General features: G+C 45.1%; 1 protein-coding gene across 3 annotated transcripts in view; it reads left to right on the top strand.

Moving 5' to 3' along the window:
* IGF1R (insulin like growth factor 1 receptor) overlaps positions 1-18956 on the top strand; it is a 296716-nt gene that overhangs the window by 219950 nt on the left and 57810 nt on the right. For 2 of the 3 annotated variants that reach the window (XM_045795411.2, XM_087856693.1), the window contains exons 3-5: positions 7510-7822; positions 11479-11627; positions 14383-14527. In XM_045795411.2, the coding sequence (XP_045651367.1) occupies positions 7510-7822; positions 11479-11627; positions 14383-14527 (607 nt within the window). Of the gene's footprint in view, positions 1-7509; positions 7823-11478; positions 11628-14382; positions 14528-18157; positions 18187-18956 lie in introns of all 3 variants that reach the window. The other variant, XM_087856694.1, reaches the window with a different exon arrangement.

The raw sequence follows: 18956 nt of genomic DNA, 5'->3' as shown, positions 1-18956 counted from the left end.
TTTTTGTAGAGAAGTATCTGAGACAGACATGAGATGCATGACCTCGAAAATACCTTTCCACTCTAAGACTCTGCCCTTGAATGACAGGGATGAACGTGACTGTAGAGGTACTTGTTGCTTCTAGACTGAAGACAGAGCTAGTGGCCCTTGGAACTTCTTGCACAAGGCCCCCTGCTATGTGTGTTCCCAAGTGGGACAGAGTGGAAGGTTGAAGAAGACAGTTAGCTGGGGAGCTGCAAGGGCGGGGGAGCGGCAAGGAGGGGAAGTGTGTAACTTCTTGCACCCCGCTATAAACCTCAGTATTTCACAAAGTTCAGATGGTAACACAAGGATGCTTTGTCCAGGGGCCTTCCTGTTCGGAATAAAGCGGACTCTGAACTGGGTCTTGAAAACCACTTTAGCTTGCAAAGAGAACGTTCCTTCATCCATGTTTGGGAGAAAATGAGAGCTTTCAGGCACACCAAGTTCAAAAACCGTGGCCCACCTCTTTTGCTCACCAGCCTTTCTGCACTCGCTGCGGGTTCCGTTCCCGGGACCTCCCTAGGTCTCTGCGTGCATTCCCAAAGCCCTGGTTCTCACCATAACCTTTCAGTGGGCGCACTGAATCTTTTCGGTTCCAGAAAGAGAAGACGAAGTGTCTTCTGGCTGGCTGCTACTACGGTGGAATGTTTTCTCCAGCACAGGAGGAGGAAACATTGTTGCAAATGTGACTTTCCTTGTGAACACTTAAGACGCAGGGTTGCCACTTGAACTTTCTTTTGCCATGGGTAACCGATCTGGCTTCCCAGCTTACGGTTTTCCAGGCAGAAGCTTGTCTGGGAGTTGTTTTAAGCTTTACCTGAGGTTTCTAGGCAGTGGTTCTCTGGAGTTTTCCATTAGTCAGTTCTCAGGATGTCAGGAAACTTGATAGTCGATTCTTCTTGTCTCCCTTTTGAGAAAATTGTGCTTTGCTATATATACGTATACACACACACACACACACACACACACGTACGTATGCGTGTAGCTCACATAGTTGTACAAGAATTATTTTAGTTTTATTTCACGGCTTCTAAGCATTTTCACATAAGGCTGCTTTTCCATGCTAGCTGACTTGTTTAGAGAACTCCAGACTAATACACTAGGATAAAACATAGCCGCTCTCCCTGAGCCGGAGAAGCCTTGTTGTTCCTCACCACTCTGCTCCCATTGATAGAAGTCTTTGCTTGGGGTGATGGGTGGGGAGGAGTACGTGCGTGTGGATAAAAGGGAGGGCGGATTGAAGATTATTTTACAGAGTGACAGCATCCTCTGTACACCAAGCAACACATCTCGAACTGAACTAATCTTTCTCTGTCCCTCCAAGAACAAAAGCTGGCCACACGCCCCCCATTTTCCAGGTGTATCTTGCACCTGCCTGCTTTCCCCCACCTGCGTCACTGCCTCCCTGATCTGGACCACCATCATGGCTCACGGAGATGGCTATGGTGACTCCGTGGTCACCCATCCAGTCTGTTTTCCACTCAGCAGCCAGAGTGATCCTTCTAAAATGTAGATCTGCTCATGTGACACCCTGCTTAGAATCCTTAAATAGCATCCCTTTCCTCTTTAAGAGTAGTCCGAACTCCTACTCGTGGGTTAAAAGGTTCTTCTCACCTCTCCCTGCCTCTGGTCTCACTATCTTTCCTGTCTCCTGCACCCCTCCAGTCCCCAAAGCCTCGGTTGGTCACACAGTCATCCTGAGTCTGGTTCTCTTGGCCCATGCTCCCCATCAGCCCTGCCAACAGCCGCATGCACCTGCTAGCTCCTGCTGGCTTTTCAGACTTGGGCCTGGCAGTCCCTTCTCCTGGAAAGCCCTCCTCATTGGTCCCTTGCTTGCCCCTCTTGATACTGCCATTGCCTGCCCTCAGGGTGGGAAGCCCTTCCTGGGGGGAAAGGGGGTGGCTGTCTTGTGCTTGCCTGTCGGCAGGGCCTGGTTCATAAGACTGATACTTAACAGTCAAAAGGAACTTTTCTTATCCCCTCACCTGTGGCTAAGTGCTTTCTGGAGGACAATGCTGACAGCCTTGAGTGGACTTGGCATTCAGCTGACTCAGCTGGGGTCCTTCCCCTCCCCTGCCACCCCATGGTATCTGATGGAGTCACCTCCTCTCGTTGCAGGACCAGAAAACTGTAAAATTTCTCTGGCCCCTCTATATCCCTGATGCACTTTGGAGTTGAAGTGCACTTTCCTGGAGTTAGCGGCGGTTCACCTTTATGCATAACAGTGCGTGCCAATTAGAAAAGACATCCCTTTTTTTTTTTTATATGGAACCGTGGTGTGTCACTTAGGGTAGCCCAGAAATAACTAAGATGTCTCTAAACTAGCCTGTGTTTTGAGTCAGAAGCTCGACCTCATTCGCACATTCATGAACTTATTTCTATTCTTTAGAAATTATTTGGGATAAAATTTTGACTTAAGTGGCCCCCTTTCCATTTTTTGTCCCTCGAGAAGAGGTTGAGTTCTCCACCTTCTCTTCCAAGAGAACACTTTATAATCATATGCTTTTAAAAATGGTTGCTCTTGAGTAAAGATTGTTAAGGAACTGGCAAGAACAAAAATAAATGTTTAAAAAAAAAACTTAGAAAGAACTTAGTGAATATAAGGACACTGGGGAGGGGGAGGGAGTTAAAGGCTGACGTGTGACTTACTTCCTGTCTCCCAAAAGGGAGAGAATGAACTTTTATATGCAGCACCTCATTTTTATGTGACTGTGACCCCCAGATCAATCCTTTTAGTGGTAGATGTGGGACATGCCGTTTGCTTTTCCAACAGTTTAGATCGGCTTTTGTTTTTATTGTTGGTCATTCTAAGAATTCCAATGAGTAGAAGGATCTCGTGGGCAAAATAAATTTGCTTTTCCCCCTGTATATTTGTAGTTTATAGCAGCTTCCATTTTCCTTTTATTTGGAAAAGTAGAAATGCCTTTAATCACGTTAGGTGTGCTCCGTCTTGATGGAAGCCAGGAAAGAGGTTCCCTTCCTTTCTCCCATAGCTCCGTAATTGGAAATTTGGTAACTGTACTAAATTTTAAGTTTTGGCATTTGTACGGAGCAGGCATCCATATGTTGGCGAGATGCACTGCCCCGGGCTTTTCGAGAAATCCCTTAATAGTCCTAAACACTAATAATATTTATATACATTGAGATGAGACAAAATTTACAGCAGGCTTCTGGGGCTGACTCCAGGACTCTCTAATCCTAAATTTCCCGCGTGTTCTCCTGCCTCCCAGAATCCTCGGGTTCTGCTGCAGCCAGGGGAACACCAGCTTCTGTCCCTGGAGCAGTCTCTTATTTACAGAGTTTGTCCTCTAGCAAACAAGTCACCGCCTCCTTCCTCCCCCCTCCCCATCGCACCCCATCCTTATTCCCCTTGAGTAGTAGATATGTGTTGTGCCGTTTGGATCTTATACCATAAAGGAACCCCTTGATTTGTGAGCCCTTTAAGAGGAATCGTTCTGCTTACAAATAACATGATTTTACCTAATTTAAGCTTTGCTGAAATTCCTTCTGAAGGAGCTCTCCTTGCTGAAACAAAACCCTAATTCCCCAGCCTGCGTGCTGCTTGTGGCAAGAACTGACTGACCGTGCATTTCCACGTAACACACGCCTTTGAAGGGACTCAGGGGACCACTGCCCAGAGATGCTGCTTCCATCAGAACGGGGAATGGAATGCAAAATACATCTGCAGAGACTTTGTCAGGGTTTGGGGGTTTCTTTTTCTTTCTCCTACTGGAAATGCCCAGCATTGCATGTGGGTGTAGCTGATTCCCAGCCAGTACACGGGGATATTTTTTTCTCTATTCCTTTGAGTGCTCTTGAGTTTTTAGTACTATTTAACATTAACGTCTGCCGCTTATGATTTTATATAGCATGTTATTTAAATTATAAGTGAGGGAAAGGGGGCTTCGCAAGCAGGTATTGGCCCCCGTTAGTCTCCGTTGATGATTGTGAAATTCTTCATCAATTTTCCCTCCTCCAGTCACGAAGCATGGTGGTGGCTGATGGCCGGGGGCTTCAGTGCTCCGAGTGGGGTGTGTGCTCAGAGCAGCTGGCTCGTGCTGACACTCGAGACTGTGAACGCAGGGTTGTTCAGCTGGTTTCATTTTAACCACATGAACCCAGGGGTCTGTTATATTACAGAAACCTTGTAGGGGCAACATAACAAGGCTGTGTCTCTCCTCTCCCCTTGCCTGATCCCTCTTCTGTCAGCTCAGCCCCCTCTGGTCGTGGTACCCTCTGTTCCACTGCCAGATGACCTTTCCAATATGAAAATTGGGCCACGTTGCTCCTCCCCTGCCTAAAATCTTCAGTGATGCCCATCACCCACAAGTTGGCAGCTAGCCTCCTGCTGTCTTCATGGGCACCCGGTGCTCCCACCACAGCGACTGGGTCGTCTTTACACACATCTATGCGTCATTCCCTCCGTATTATTCTTTATTCTTCTCCTCCTCATCTTTCGTCTTTCAGCTTCAGCCTCAGCACCTCTTCAAAACGGTCCCTGATGCCCAGGGCATGCCATGAACCTCCACTCAAGCCTGTACTTACCTGGCATGTTCCCATTCCTTGAGGGCAGGGTCTGGCACGCCGGTGCGGCACATTGCTAAAGAAACACTTGCTAAATGCATCGACAATAAAGGGTAAATGGACTTCTGTTCCCGTTACTACTTTGAAAACCTGAGCTAAAAGATACACAATTTATTTGTGTCTTTAAGACCTTGAGCCTTGACGTTAACCTCCATAATGGATATATTTGAAATTAAATCGTCATTGAATCTATTTGATAATATTAGATGTCTTCAGGCGTGGGATCTGATGGTAGAGAAAGCGCACACTCGTGTGTGTGTGTGTGTGTGTGTGTACATTTATTACAGATGCACTAGGCTTGTAAATTCAAATTAGTGTTACCTCCTTCAAGAAGATCACGTTGGTGGACAATACATGTGATGCCACAGTTTTGGAACTCCTATCTATAACACATCCTTTTCCGGTATGCGTAGAGATATTTACTCTTTGTTTATTGGGTCACTTAGTTTCTGGAAACAGCCAGAAGTCATGGAGGCAGTTCTGGTAAACAAAAATGATATAAACCAACAGGAACGGTTTTCTTCTTTGCTTCTAAGTAGCTCTGAAGGTGTGTCTCTGGATTTTTTTGGTCACATCTAACACATAGCAGGCACATAAATGAGATCAAAGTCATTTCTCTCTCATATAGACAAGTCTTAGCCTTTTGGGGGACCAAGAACCTTTTATCTTGCTCCACCTTCTTAGCGGGCTATGTCACGTCCAGGATGGCTGCTTGGGATTGATGCCTTGCTCCTGCATTCCAGCCGGCAAGGAGGAAGGGCATGCTCGCTCTGTTTTAAGGGATCTTCCAGTGGTACCAGCCAAGAAAGTTTTCTTATATCTCACTGGCTAGGACATACGTCACTTCTAGCTGCAAGAGAGGCTGGGAGGTACAATAGCTAGCTGGGTGGCCAAATGCCCAATTAAAAATCAAGGTTCTGGGGCACCTGGGTAGCGCAGTCGTTAAGCATCTGCCTTCGGCTCAGGGCATGATCCCCGCGTTCCAGGATCGAGTCCCACATCGGGCTCCTCTGCTGGGAGCCTGCTTCTTCCTCTCCCACTCCCCTGCTGTGTTCCCTCTCTCGCTGGCTGTCTGTCTGTCACATAAATAAATAAAATCTTAAAAAAAAAAAATCAAGGTTCTATTACCCAAACAGATAAAAAGAATAAATAATGGCAGGCAACCTGTGGTCTCTGCCAAAGGATAATTTCAAAGGAGAAACTTGCAAAATTATTTTAAGAGGCTTGGCAGTATCTTGAGAATTTAACGGTTTTCTTCAGGGGTGACCGTGTTCATTTGAATGTCCACGTTCTGATGTTCATTTTTAAATTCACCTTTTTGTGGTAAAATAGGAACTCTTGGATGCAGTTAGTGGATGTAAATTGGTAAAAACTTTCCAGAGGATAGTTTGACCTGGCGAGGTCGATTCTGGAAATGGATCCTAAGGAAATAATTAAGGATTCCCGTGAAGATCGCAGTGTCCATTGTAATAATAAAATGTTAGAAGTAAACGAAATGTCTCATAGTAGGAGACAGGTTATAACTTACACTATACAGTGAGCTGCAATGCAGCTGTTAAGGGATTATGGAATTCACAGTATATTATGCCAAAAAAATGGTTTCAGTGTTTCGTAGATGGTTTATATGTACATGCACATGCCTAGAAAGGGACCTGGGAGATCACATGAAGGTATTGATAAAGGGGGTATTTGGGGCAGATGAACTAGACATCTTATATATTTTCATTTCTTATCTGTGATCGCTGATGTTTTTATGAGCACATATTTTGTTTATAAGGAAAAACAATAATAGAATCTAAATAATAATAATGCATGTCAGAGTCAATAATATACATATTTAAATAATTTTGTGTTGTTTCCCAGCTCACGAAAAAGTAGGAAACATATAATGCAAACCAGATTTCATATTTTGTTGATTTATACTTTATTTGCTAGTGAGGCTAACAGCCCCATGGAGTGTGATTGTTACATCGTTGTTATGGAAATAAATGCCAGCTCATCTACTTGGGACATGAATTGTGGATCTCCGCTTTTTAGACACTGCTTTCACTTAAGTTTAGCAGAGTGGCTCAAAGGAGATGGTTTCTAATATGCTATGAGTACTCTGGGCTCAGAGACACTGCCCACCTACCTCCGCCCCCCTTTTTTTGGGAATAACAATCAGATGCAGGGACTTGTTGATTATATAATAGGTTAGGCTATGTGAATAAGTTAATACCATTATTTTTTGATATACAAAAGGACACAAACTTTTTCTAAAGCCATTTTGTAAACCGGAATAGTATCATCTTTACTGTACTCCAGTTTCATCATTTTTAAAGTAAACAATTTTCTGAAGGATTTTTAAATACTTGTAGTGATATATAATAAAATTATTTTTTAAATAATCATTTCTGCACACTAAGGCTTTTCAAGGTATTTCAAGGAATACATTCAAAATGCAGAAGGAACAGCACATAATGCTTTTAAAACAATATGCCGTAGTGTTCCCATAGGACTACTACATTATCATGTTGACCTCAGGCAAGCCTCTAATATGGCTATTACTACCCCCATTTTGTAGATGTGGAAAGAGAGGGTCAAGGTCAGAGAAGCTAATGACTCATCAGGAGCACAGAGGGAGTAAATAGGAAAGGCTGGACATGAAACGCAGGGTATTTCCTCCCCGCCTTAATGAAACTGTGACTGTGGTCTATAATACTGTCATTGCAAGTCTGCTCTGGGCTGCAGAGCCCCCTGTCGCTGGGTTTGGGGATTTTGTGGGTGGGTGGGAGGGCGGCTGGCTGTCACTGGGGCGATCCGGTCCGGGGTGGCCGGTGACCCAGGACAAAGCAGGCCAGGCCCGGAGGAGGCCGTCCAACCCCCGCCCCCCAGTCTCACCCGGTGTCCCCTCTGCCCCCACAGTGTGCCCGAGCGCGTGCGGGAAGCGAGCGTGCACCGAGAACAACGAGTGCTGTCACCCCGAGTGTCTGGGCAGCTGCAGCGCGCCGGACAACGACACGGCCTGCGTGGCCTGCAGGCATTACTACTACGCCGGCGTCTGCGTGCCCACCTGCCCGCCCAACACCTACCGCTTCGAGGGCTGGCGCTGCGTGGACCGCGACTTCTGCGCCAACATCCCCAGCGCCGAGAGCAGCGACTCCGAGGGGTTCGTGATCCACGACGGCGAGTGCATGCAGGAGTGCCCCTCCGGGTTCATCCGGAATGGCAGTCAGAGGTCAGTGGTGCAGCCCCCCACCCCTACCCCTGGATCCCCAGGAATGGGAAGGTTGGCGCTGCCCTCATTCTGTCTGGACGGCCCTGGGGAGGTTAAGGGCCATGGGTCCACTCCAGAGGGCTAGTATAACTGACATTTTATATGAGATTCTAAAGAGGAGCAGTTGGCCCCCCCCCCAAAAAAAAACCAGTTTGTTTTATGTTGTGTTTTGGAAGTGTACTGCCTGGCCATGTGAAGGTAGTACTTGACTTGTGGGCCTAGGTACCCAGAGGTCACAATCTCCCCTCCCTGCACTGGCCAGGCAGCCTAGTGTGGGGTAGACGTGGGAGGACTGTATATTTAGGTTGTCTAATCCCTGGTGCCACTCAGCACCAGCTCTGTGAAGTCTTGGGGAATGCAGGAGAGAAGACCAGCCAAGCCCGAACAGCGTCCTTGAGGCAACCAGCAGGCCCAACAGTCTGTTAGCACAAACTCCATCCTATGCTCGCACTAGCTTCCACAAAGAGTAGCCAGGAGCTCAAAGTAACCTGTGTTTTCCATCAGCACCTGTTTCTCTCTCTCTCTTTTCCTCGACCAGCTCCTTCTCTCAGTTTTCTCTGTCTCTCTCATTTTCTTCCCTGAACACTGAGACTTCACTTGGGAAGCAAAGAAGTTCTTTACAGCAAAAAGCATCCCTCTGGGTGTATGTCAGCTGGGTTTCTGTAAATTTGTTATTGGTTTATGTTTTTGAAAAAGCAATAGTGGCATTGTTATAAAATATAGAACTATAAAATATAGAACCCTGGAAGCAAAAGAAGACCAGAAGTTTGGGGTACCTCTTCCCTCCTCTAGGTAGAGCAGAGAACTTTTAGGAAAGAACAATTCAGTTGCAGCGGGCCAAATGCTTCCTTCATCTTCAAACCAAAGATAAAACTCACATTCTTTCGTAATATTAGACACAGAACAACTTTCCACCTGTTATAATGTCTTTACTCTTGTAATAATAAAAATTATTCCAAATACTTTTAAAAAGATAAGTGTGCCAAGGACTCTGAATGAACTGTGAAGTGTACGTATTCCACCCAGAATAAGTCTACAACATTTTACTCACATTTTATTGGTAGCCTTAGAATTTAGGAGGGCTTTCCCAGTACCCTGGGCCATGCCTGGAACCCAGGTGAGAGTCAGCTACCGTTCTTCCTGGGGGTGGGAGCAGAGATGGGACAGCTGGTGCATGAACCGGGGGCAGTACCATCTTTGGCCTGGGGATACATTGTCCTGTGATGTCGTGGGGCCAGCAGGAGGGGAGTGCTGTGCATTTCAGCGGTGTTGTTTCTCCCACTGCTGTACATTTTCAAAGGACCGAGCTGTTATTTTCCCTACCAGTTCTTATAGTCTATTCAAAGCTACAGATACACCTCTCCTATTTTAAAATAAAACACCATCAAGAAAGAATAAATACCACTCTCAGCCTTTAAGGCCTATTTGACACTGAGTGTAAAATATTTATTAATACTGTTTATACCCTCTCTGTACCAGAATGGATTCAGGGAAGCTTAATCTATAAACATGTAATCAGAGCACTTCCTTAGAAAAACATTTTTAAAGTGCTAGATGATTCCTAGACATTTTAGCAAAGGTGTTTGGTTCAGAAATTGCTATTTGAATAAAATGTCGGGGAAAGTTAAACATACACTTAACATTACGACCTAGCAGTCACACTTGTGGACACTCCTCCCAGAGAAATGAAAATATATGTCCATGTAACAACACGTAGACAGTTGTTCACAGCAGCTCCGTTTGTAATAGCCAAAAAGCCAAAGACGAAAAACAACTCCAATGTTCTACAGCAGGGAAATGGTTAAGTCAACTGGGGTACATCCATATCGTGGACTATTATTCAGCCATAAAAAAGAGCAAATTATTGAAACACACGACTTGGGATAGATCTCAAGGACATTATGCTGTGTGGGGGAAAAAAAACTGATCTCAAAAGGTCACATACTGTAGAACTCCCTTTATATAACAGTCTCAAAATGACAAAATTGCAGTGATGGAGAAGAGGTTAGTGGTTGCCAGGACAGAGTTTGGGAAATGAGGGTAGGGGGTGGCTCTATGGGAGATCTCCCTAAAGTACTTCTGTGTCTTGACCACGTGAAGACCACACAAGAGATAGAAGGTGACACGGAATTACACATACATTGTACCAGTGTTAATTTCCTGGTTTTGATATTGCATCATAGTTGCATAAGACGTCACCATTAGGGGAAACTAGGTGAAGGGTACAAGGGAAAGTACTCTTTGTAACTTTCTGTGAATCTGTATTTCAGGGTAAAAAGTTTTTTAAAAGGGAGGGTGGGGGCATTAAATGGTGTATAGATAAATTAGAAGTAATAAAAGACCAAAAAACAAAAAAGAAGTGCTGAAGGGAAGCTGTTACCTGTAGTAGAAATAAGAAGGTTGGGTATGATGTTACAGGAAAGAGAAATCTTCCTTTCTGTGGTTGGCCCAGTTCCTTGGGAAACCTTGCCTGGCATTCTCCCCACATGAAATAGGAAAATAGCAGGGAAATTTTGTTTACCTCTAAGTTTGTAAACAAAACAAATCCCTGCATCTTTGCCTTAGATATGCAGTTAAGGTTTCATTTAAAAAAAAAAAAAAAAAAGACTTTCACATAAGCTATCACTTACACTGTTTTCTTAAATGTTTTTTACTTCCTTTCATGAAGTTTAAAAGATCATTCAAGAACAATAATGTCAATATACCTGGCTGTCCAATTCACCATCCTATTTATTACACACACAAGCCATGAGGTAGTATCATTTCTTTGGAAATCAACCCAACTTTGATCTTGGTCTGTGGTTCAGCAGCCAGATGAGCATTTTGCCCCCGATTTCTTAAATTAATGGTGGCTAAGCAGGAGAAGTGCCGGTCTCACTGATCCCTGACTCCTGGCAGTCCTGCAGCACGTTTGGGATAGCGTTTGAAACAGGAGTTCATTACAAAGTAATGGAAGTTCCTTGCTTTCAGCGCATATGCAGCTAAAACAACATTTCGGTCAATTTACAAGTTTCTGCAAAACACTGTCAAGAAATAATTTCAGTTGTACGTTAGCGAGAAAATAACGGATCTGTGTTATTCCGCAAGCATTTTGGAACTCCTCGCTGGATTTTGCTGGGATGCCGGCTGCGAGAGCGAGACTCCCATTAGTGGCAGAGATACCGCTGTCCCTTTGCTGTTCCCGTCTCCCAGCTGCCCCTCCGGGGTGTGCTGGGCAAGGCCACAGCATTAGAGAGCAGCCCTGTTTTCCTCGGGAGCCACCCCTGTGTCCTTTCTTCAAGGCTGTTTCCCCCACATGGAACCAGCTGGCTCCCCGGCCGACAGCCTCTGATGCACACATGCCTCAAGGATGTATCACATATTTTGTCTGGAAACAAGAGGCACGCTTTTCCTTTGTAGGCACTTGCTTCTTTTGGTTGCAATTGGAATGGCTTATCCTGGGTGGCTTCGGGATGAGATGACGGTGTGCCCACTTGAATGCTTCAAATCAGTTGCTTTTGGTAAGGGGTACTGCAAAAACAACTTAGAATAAAAGTGTGTCTTCGTGATTTTTTTTGTTAATGCAAGGAGCCTGACTCAGTTCTCTGTGTTTTTGGTTGATTCTTTATCTTCAATAGTATGTACTGCATCCCTTGCGAAGGTCCTTGCCCCAAGGTCTGTGAGGAAGAGAAGAAAACAAAGACCATTGATTCTGTTACCTCTGCTCAAATGCTCCAAGGATGCACCATCTTCAAGGGCAATTTGCTCATTAACATCCGCCGAGGCAGTAAGTATTCCATCCGTCTGGAAGAGATGGCTGGATCTCTTGGTTTTCTTTTGTGGACACTTTTCCTTCCCATCCATGACTCACAACTGAAGCCTGGGCCTAGAAAAACAACATGGGGCATAAGTCTTGTGCTCAACACCTCTTTTTTGAGTTTCCCTCAAAGATTTAAAAACAAAACAAAACAAAAAAAAAAACCCAGATTGAAAGGCAGTCTAGTTTGCAGCCATTGGCTCGGCCAGGGTCATCACGCATCTTTCTGCTGGTCCCGTTGTACACAGGAGACGCACGTCCCAGCACAAGCCCCAGAGGAGGCTGGTGGGTCAAAAGCATGACTCAGCAGCAACCTCCAGCTGGAACCAGAACCACACAGCTTCAAGTCCAAAGAGTTTGGGTAACTTGGGAGGTATTGAGGAGACTGTGCAAAGGGAAGAGTTTAATGATACCCCTTTAAAATTGTATTAAGTCCAAAGAGTGGTTAATCTCCAAATTTACTTCGGAGAGCCAAAAAAATAAAAATAAATACTAGTGTGTGTCATCACGTATTTAAAGCTTCACTCCTCACCCCTGTAAGATCGCCATCGTTTGCAGTAGACGGCGTTCCTGGTAATTGCATGTGTGCAAAAGCATTACTCACAGACTTATTCTGTGATATTTTCACTTCCGTCTTTAACTGACAATGGCGTCTAGCCTTCAATTCTCCACCCCGGGGACCATTCAGTCAAGGTACCTATGATGGTTTCATAATCTAGAATAAATTAGTAAGAAGACCTTGAGGTTGAAAGGATTTTTTTTTCCCCTAAATCCTTCTGTGGAGAAATTTTCACAGGTCAAGGAGGGGAAAATGACTGGTTTATTTATTCTGTGGATTTACTTTTCCTTAATACTGTTTGTTTGGTGAGTGAGCTATGCTCTTACGGTTTAGAGATGGCAGAAAAACACGTTTGCGCTCAGTCCTTTTGGATCTTTTGGTACTCCTCGTTTTCCAGAACCTTTTTCACCGCTCTGCCACAGAGATAACTTTGCTTCCACACGGCTAGAATTCTCTCCCCCTCATGCTGCTTCTACAGTTTTATTCCTGGGGCACCTGGGTGGCTCAGTGGGTTAAGCGTCTGACTCTCAATCTCAGTTCAGGTCTTGATCTCAGGGTCGTGAGTTTGAGCCCAGCGTTGGACTCCATGCTGGGCGTGGACCCTACTTAAAAAAATAAATAAATGAACAAATAACGAAGATTTTTTCCTTTTGCTCTTACTAGATTTCTTAATTTTTGAAAAGATGCCCTCATCCCCTAGAACATACCCTTTAAGTACCTAAGCCTTCTTTTTAAAAAATTTTTCATATCCTGAAGATAAGAATTTAATCCATGAATTAAATCCATGGAGAAGTAGAATTTGAGAAGGAACTGGTACGTATTCATGCGTGGTGATGAAATGTGTCTTCCTGTGTATGTCCAGTGGGAGAAATCAGCTGAATGCGGGGTGATATGACAGCTCATTGAAAAGGGCATCCCCAGCCTCGACTAACAGGCAGCCATCCTGCCCCCCATTTAAAATTCAGGATCTTGGAGCGCCTGGGTGGCACAGCGGTTAAGCGTCTGCCTTCGGCTCAGGGCATGGTCCCGGCGTTATGGGATCGAGCCCCACATCAGGCTCCTCCGCTATGAGCCTGCTTCTTCCTCTCCCACTCCCCCTGCTTGTGTTCCTTCTCTCGCTGGCTGTCTCTATCTCTGTCGAATAAATAAAAATAAAATCTTCAAAAAAATAAAAAAATAAATAAAATTCAGGATCTTTTCCTTGAAATATCAACCGCAGGCAACTTCTGGTGTTTATAACTTGAGTTTCTCCTAGAAGACCATTAAACTCTACAGTAAGCATAGGACAGCATCCGTATTCTTTTATTTTTATCAATTCAGAGCAAAATAGAACTTCTCATTAAATAAGCCTTCAACAAAGCATATGCAATAAAATCGCATTAGTTGAACCATACCCAATTCACTCTAGTATTCATTGTAATTTTGGCATAAGTCGAACTGAAGTTTATGTTCTTTTTTACTACGAGGAAAAGACAGGCTAAACAGCATGATGGGAAATACAGTGTGTCTGTATTACGTTGTTTTCACGTACATAGTGGTAGCAATTCTTTTCCCAGCTGTCCTCTCATCATGAAAATCATACGTGTGCATTATAGAAAATTTGGAAGCACAGAAATGAATTTTGAAAAATCACCCGCAGATAACCTGGTGTGTTAACGTTTTGGTGTGTTTTCTCCCGGTCTCGGTAAGACGGACTCTTTAAATATAGATCCCTGTATCTTAGGAACTGGAAAGGCAGCAAAGGCAGTTCCTAATGAGACCGAGAAAATGTTGTTTACTTAGTCATGCCCTTGTACTGTGCAGGCAATGCTGTCTGTTGACAGAGCGTATTAAAAGACGTTCCCTAGATTTGTCAGCCTTAGCTAATTGGCAGTCTGGTATTTATGATTTTACATTCGGTTAATCAGCCTGGGAGCTACAGTACCAGCCTTCTAGAAAGTCCCCTCCCCCTGCCTCTGAGGGGCCCTGTCCCGGGAGAGGTTGTTGAAAGTCAGGCCCAGGGAAGTACATTGTTGACAGGGATGGCGGGCCCTGTGCCAGCAGCCTGAGCCCCTCTGTGACACCGAGAGCTGCCACGGATCGTTCTCCAGACATGTTTGCGAGAAACCGAGTGTGTCATCCTTGCACTACGTGAACGTTCACTAACACGGCCCCCTCTTCACGCAGATAACATTGCCTCGGAACTGGAGAACTTCATGGGGCTCATCGAGGTGGTGACAGGCTACGTGAAGATTCGCCATTCCCACGCCTTGGTCTCCTTGTCCTTCCTAAAAAACCTTCGCCAGATCTTAGGAGAGGAGCAGCTGGAGGGGTAAGTGCTCCGGATTTCATGGGCTGACGTTCTCCTATTGCAAAATAAGTAGCATGTGACGTCACTAAGGTCAGGACTCCCTCGTCACAAAGCAGAAAGAAGGAAGCGAAGGTAAGGCCAATCCCACCTGCGTGATGGCCCACCCCCTTGGGCAGAGCGCCGTGCAGCCATGGTCCTCCATCCTTGGGATATTGCTGTTCTGGAAAACTGTGTTGTGACCTGTCAGTCAAGGGCTGCATGCCTGACCACGACTATGGAAACAACAGACAGGGATGCTGGTGGGGACGTTCTGTGCCAAGAGCAACAGGAATGGGTCTCAGGTGCTTAGCCCTCTGTGAAACCATCATTGACATGACTCATCCCCAGGATGCTATGTACTGTGTAAAACCATGCCATCTTTCAGAATACAGGGGCACCTGGGTAGCTAAGTCAGTTGAGCGTCCAACTCTTGATTTCAACTCAGGTCATGATCTCAGGGTCATAAGATCGAGCCCCACATCAGGCTTCACACTCAACTTGGAGTCTGCTTGTCCGTCTCCCTCTGCTCCTCCCCCCGCCCAAATAAGTAAATAAATAAAATCTTTCACAAAAAAAAAGAAAAGAGAAGAAAATACAGTTGGCCCTTGAACAACATGGTTTGAATTATGTGGTGCCCTTAGACACAATTTTGTTTTGTTTTGCTTTGTTTTGTTTGGCTAAATACAGTATAGGACTCTAAATGTATTTTCCTTATGATTTTTTAAATAATATTTTCTCCAGCTGACTTCATTGTAAGAATGCAATGTATCATGCATGTAACATACAAAATATGTGTTAATCAACTGTTTATGTTATCGTAAGACTTCTGGTCAACAGTAGACCGTTACTAGTTAAGTTTGGAGGATGTCAACCATTCTCCGTGCATGGGTGACTATGCGGAGTGTGCGCGCCCACACCCCCACATCATCAGGGGTAAAGTGTACGCGGGATCGATAAGAGCTGGTGCTTACTGCTGTAGCTTCGCTCTAGCAGTTGGCCTGCGTGCACCTCTACAGGCGTCCCTTTTTCGTCATACTCCCTTTAAATACAGCTCTCGCCTGGCATTAAGCTTTGAAATCAAAGGAGACCTCCATTAACAAGCAGATGCCTTCCAGAGAGAATTTGGGGAAATAATTTAGGGAAGAAAGAGGTGGGAAGGTCATGGGAAAGGTTGTCCTTGCTGACTTATCTGCCCCGACTGGATAAAGTTACCCCATAAGGGTTTCTTTACAGCCTCCCTGCTTTTCTCAGACTAACTCTTGGTCAGTCTTAAATTCTTAAAATTCCATCATCTGATACAGCTAAAGAGAGAGGACAGCTCTTCATTCCATCCTTGAAAAGCACACTATCCTCCCCACTGGGAACACTAATTCTCTAGGAAAAAATCTTCTTTCTCCTTGCAAATCCAAGGAGGCTGCCGCTGTGCCCAGCCCCAGAGTGTCACAAGTCACTTGCCATGGCAAGCTGGGGCTCTGCCATTTTGAGGTGGTGGTTCTCGTTTGTTGTATTACATTTTAAAGTGAATGGTAGCACAGGTTTTTTTCTCTCCTGGTAGGTTTGTGCTTCTGGAATCCCTTGTGTTGGTAAGCACTTTTTTTTTTTTTTTTTTTTTGGCAAATCGGGATCTGCAACTTTTCCTGTTGCTTCATGATACACATTTTCTTTTTCCAGGCTGAACAAATGATAGATATAGAGGGGAAAGCTGGAAGGAGATTTTAATTTTTTTTTTAAGATTTTATTTATTTATTTATTTGTTTATTTATTTATTTATCTATATCTGAGAGGAAGAGAGGACAGGGGAAGAGTAGAGGGGGAGGGAGAGAAAAAGGGAGAGACTCTCCAGCAGGCTCCATGCTGAGCACAGAGCCCAAAGCGGGGCTCGATCTCACAACCCTGAGTTCATAACCTGAGCTGAAACCAAGAATCTAGTGCTTAACGGACTGAGCCAGCCAGGCCCCCCAAGAATTTACTTTTTGTTAAGAATTATTACACGATTGGGGCGCCTGGGTAGCGCAGTCGTTAAGCGTCTGCCTTCGGCTCAGGGCGTGATCCCGGCATTCTGGGTTCGAGTCCCACATCGGGCTCCTCGGCTGGGGGCCTGCTTCTTCCTCTCCCTCTCTCCTGCTGTGTTCCCTCTCTCGCTGGCTGTCTCTCTGTCACATAAATAAATAAAATCTTTAAAAAAAAAATTATTACACGATGGGATTGCCTTTTAGTCATGTGTTAACTGAAAGTATTACGCCCTGATCTGTAGCTGAGAACTAAGACTGATTTTTATTTGCACGGCCATTTAAGGCACATTTCTCATTATCTCAAACTAGTAGAAAATCTGAAGTCCCAGTGGGGGCTCTTTAAGGATGCCTGCCATTGCTCAGGTATTTGGGACTCCTCCAAGCTCAAGTAGGCTTCAGGCCCCTGCCCTACTGTTAACATTTTAGATGACAAGGAGAGGCACATGGGCCTTAGATGTCCACACCCTGCTGTTGATCAGCTGCCCTTGTAGCTCTGAGGATACTGGGCTTCCAGCCTTTCCTTCCTACATGCTGCTGCTTGGAGGCTCTCTCTTCAGCTGGGGTTCTTGAGAATCTTGCCCATCTTGGTAGGAGTTGGGTTCTCTCACCTGCCTTCTGCACCCAGGACCATAAAAGGTGTAGGTCATCCTCACTTCAGATGAACGCCACCACAGCTCTTTGTATTAGGGGTGACCAGTAGCAACAACTCAGTTCTTCATTTTGCATCCTCAGACTTAGGAAAGAGACCTAGTTCCAGCCCTTGACCAGCTCTCCTCACTCCTGCAAGGAGGGAAGAGTCAGAGAGAGGCAGAGAAGAAAGGAATATGATAACTAGATACATGCCAACAACAGTGCAAAGTAGAACCTGCAAGGAGCTACAAGGGAAAGACAAGGAACGTGCCATAGGCATGAAAAAGAGGCAGAGAATCTGATTAAGAAGATCCCACAGGCTTTCAGAAAGAGGTGGCATTTGAGATGGGCCTCGAAGGGTTTCCGGAAACACTCAGAAAGCAGAGGGTGAAGAAGGCAGTTCAGGATAGGGCAGTAAGAGCAAAAGCAGCGAGTTGGGGCATCCTGGGACCTGTTTGGCAAATAATGCTGGAGAGGTAGGTGGTATTCGAATTACGTAAGGTGCTATGCACCCGGGCGTGGAGGTTATAATTTAGGTAGGCAATGGAATGTATTCAAAGCTTTTGAGCTGCAGGAGTGTTAGCAGAGCTGCCTGGACGTTTCATTTCTGTGCGTCTTTGGTTTAAGCCAAGATAACTTTTACCCCAGTGGATCCCAGACTTTGACATTAGAACCATCTTGGGTGGGGCCAGGTTAAAAAAAAAAAAAATCTGAGTGCACCCAATATGCAGCCCCAATTCAGTCAGAATGTTTGGGGGTGGGATCCAGGCATCAATGATTTTTCTCAAAAATCCAAAGTAATTTCACTGTGTAGCCAAGACTGGATACCACTGCTGTGTCCTGTTATTTCTTCTTCTCATATGGAAATCCCCAAAGCACTTTGCCTTTTTTCCTAAATATTTAATTGTCACGCTATTGCCTTTAAGTACTATTTTTCTTGAACTTCTACAGCCAATGAGAAATAGATAAGTGCCTCCATTCGGTTCAGCAGGATGGGGGGTTTAGAGGTTTTGTTTTGAGGGAGCACAGATGAATTCCTGGTGCTGGGATCCTCTGTATCTGACCATGTTGGCTTTCCAAACTGGAACTGAGACCTCCCTCCGAGTCCCCTGAGCAGCCCGGACCACTGACTCACATCCAGAACACGAAATTCGATCATTGTAGCTGGAGGAGAGCTCTAGCCTAATATCCAGAGCGAGCCGATTTTGCAATCAGATTTCCCGGGTGGCGAAAGATGTAGGCAGGATCACATCCGAACAGACGGCGGGCCCGTTGGTGGCTGGAGAGCGGGGCCCGTACAGCATCAGGCAGTCATCGGTTTGCCCGAGTTCCGGGTTTCCTTGAGGGTGTCCCGCAGTCTGTGGAATGTTATGTGCCTCTCTAGAGTATTAACCTTAGACATTAGGAAAAATCAAGGTTTTTCTGCTGTTTAAGAAGGAAGTGGATTTTTGTAATACGCATGTATAAGATTTCTATAAAATGACTAGTTTTTAAGCCCTTGAATAGAAAACAGAATATTTCTGTTATCTGGACAATTCCTTGAGGTGGACAACCTTATTTTCTTATGGCAGCAGACAAATAAGGAGGTAAAATTTTGGATTCTTTGGTGCCACCAAGGATCATTGCCCCGAAAAGCCTAAAAGCAGATGGAGGTAGTAGGTTTCTAAGACTTGAAATTTTGGGGTGCATTTAGGCATCTCTATACTCCTGACCCTACCACTTGACTTTGCAACACTTGATGCTTCATTCTACCTTCCTGCAACTCTAAG

The sequence above is a fragment of the Ursus americanus genome, chromosome 28, assembly GCF_024610735.1.
Source record: "Ursus americanus isolate L20-20 chromosome 28, mUrsAme1.1.p, whole genome shotgun sequence".
NCBI classification, from domain to species: domain Eukaryota; kingdom Metazoa; phylum Chordata; class Mammalia; order Carnivora; family Ursidae; genus Ursus; species Ursus americanus.
Note: the sequence above shows the minus strand (reverse complement) of the source record. Positions and strands in the feature narration are given on the sequence as shown.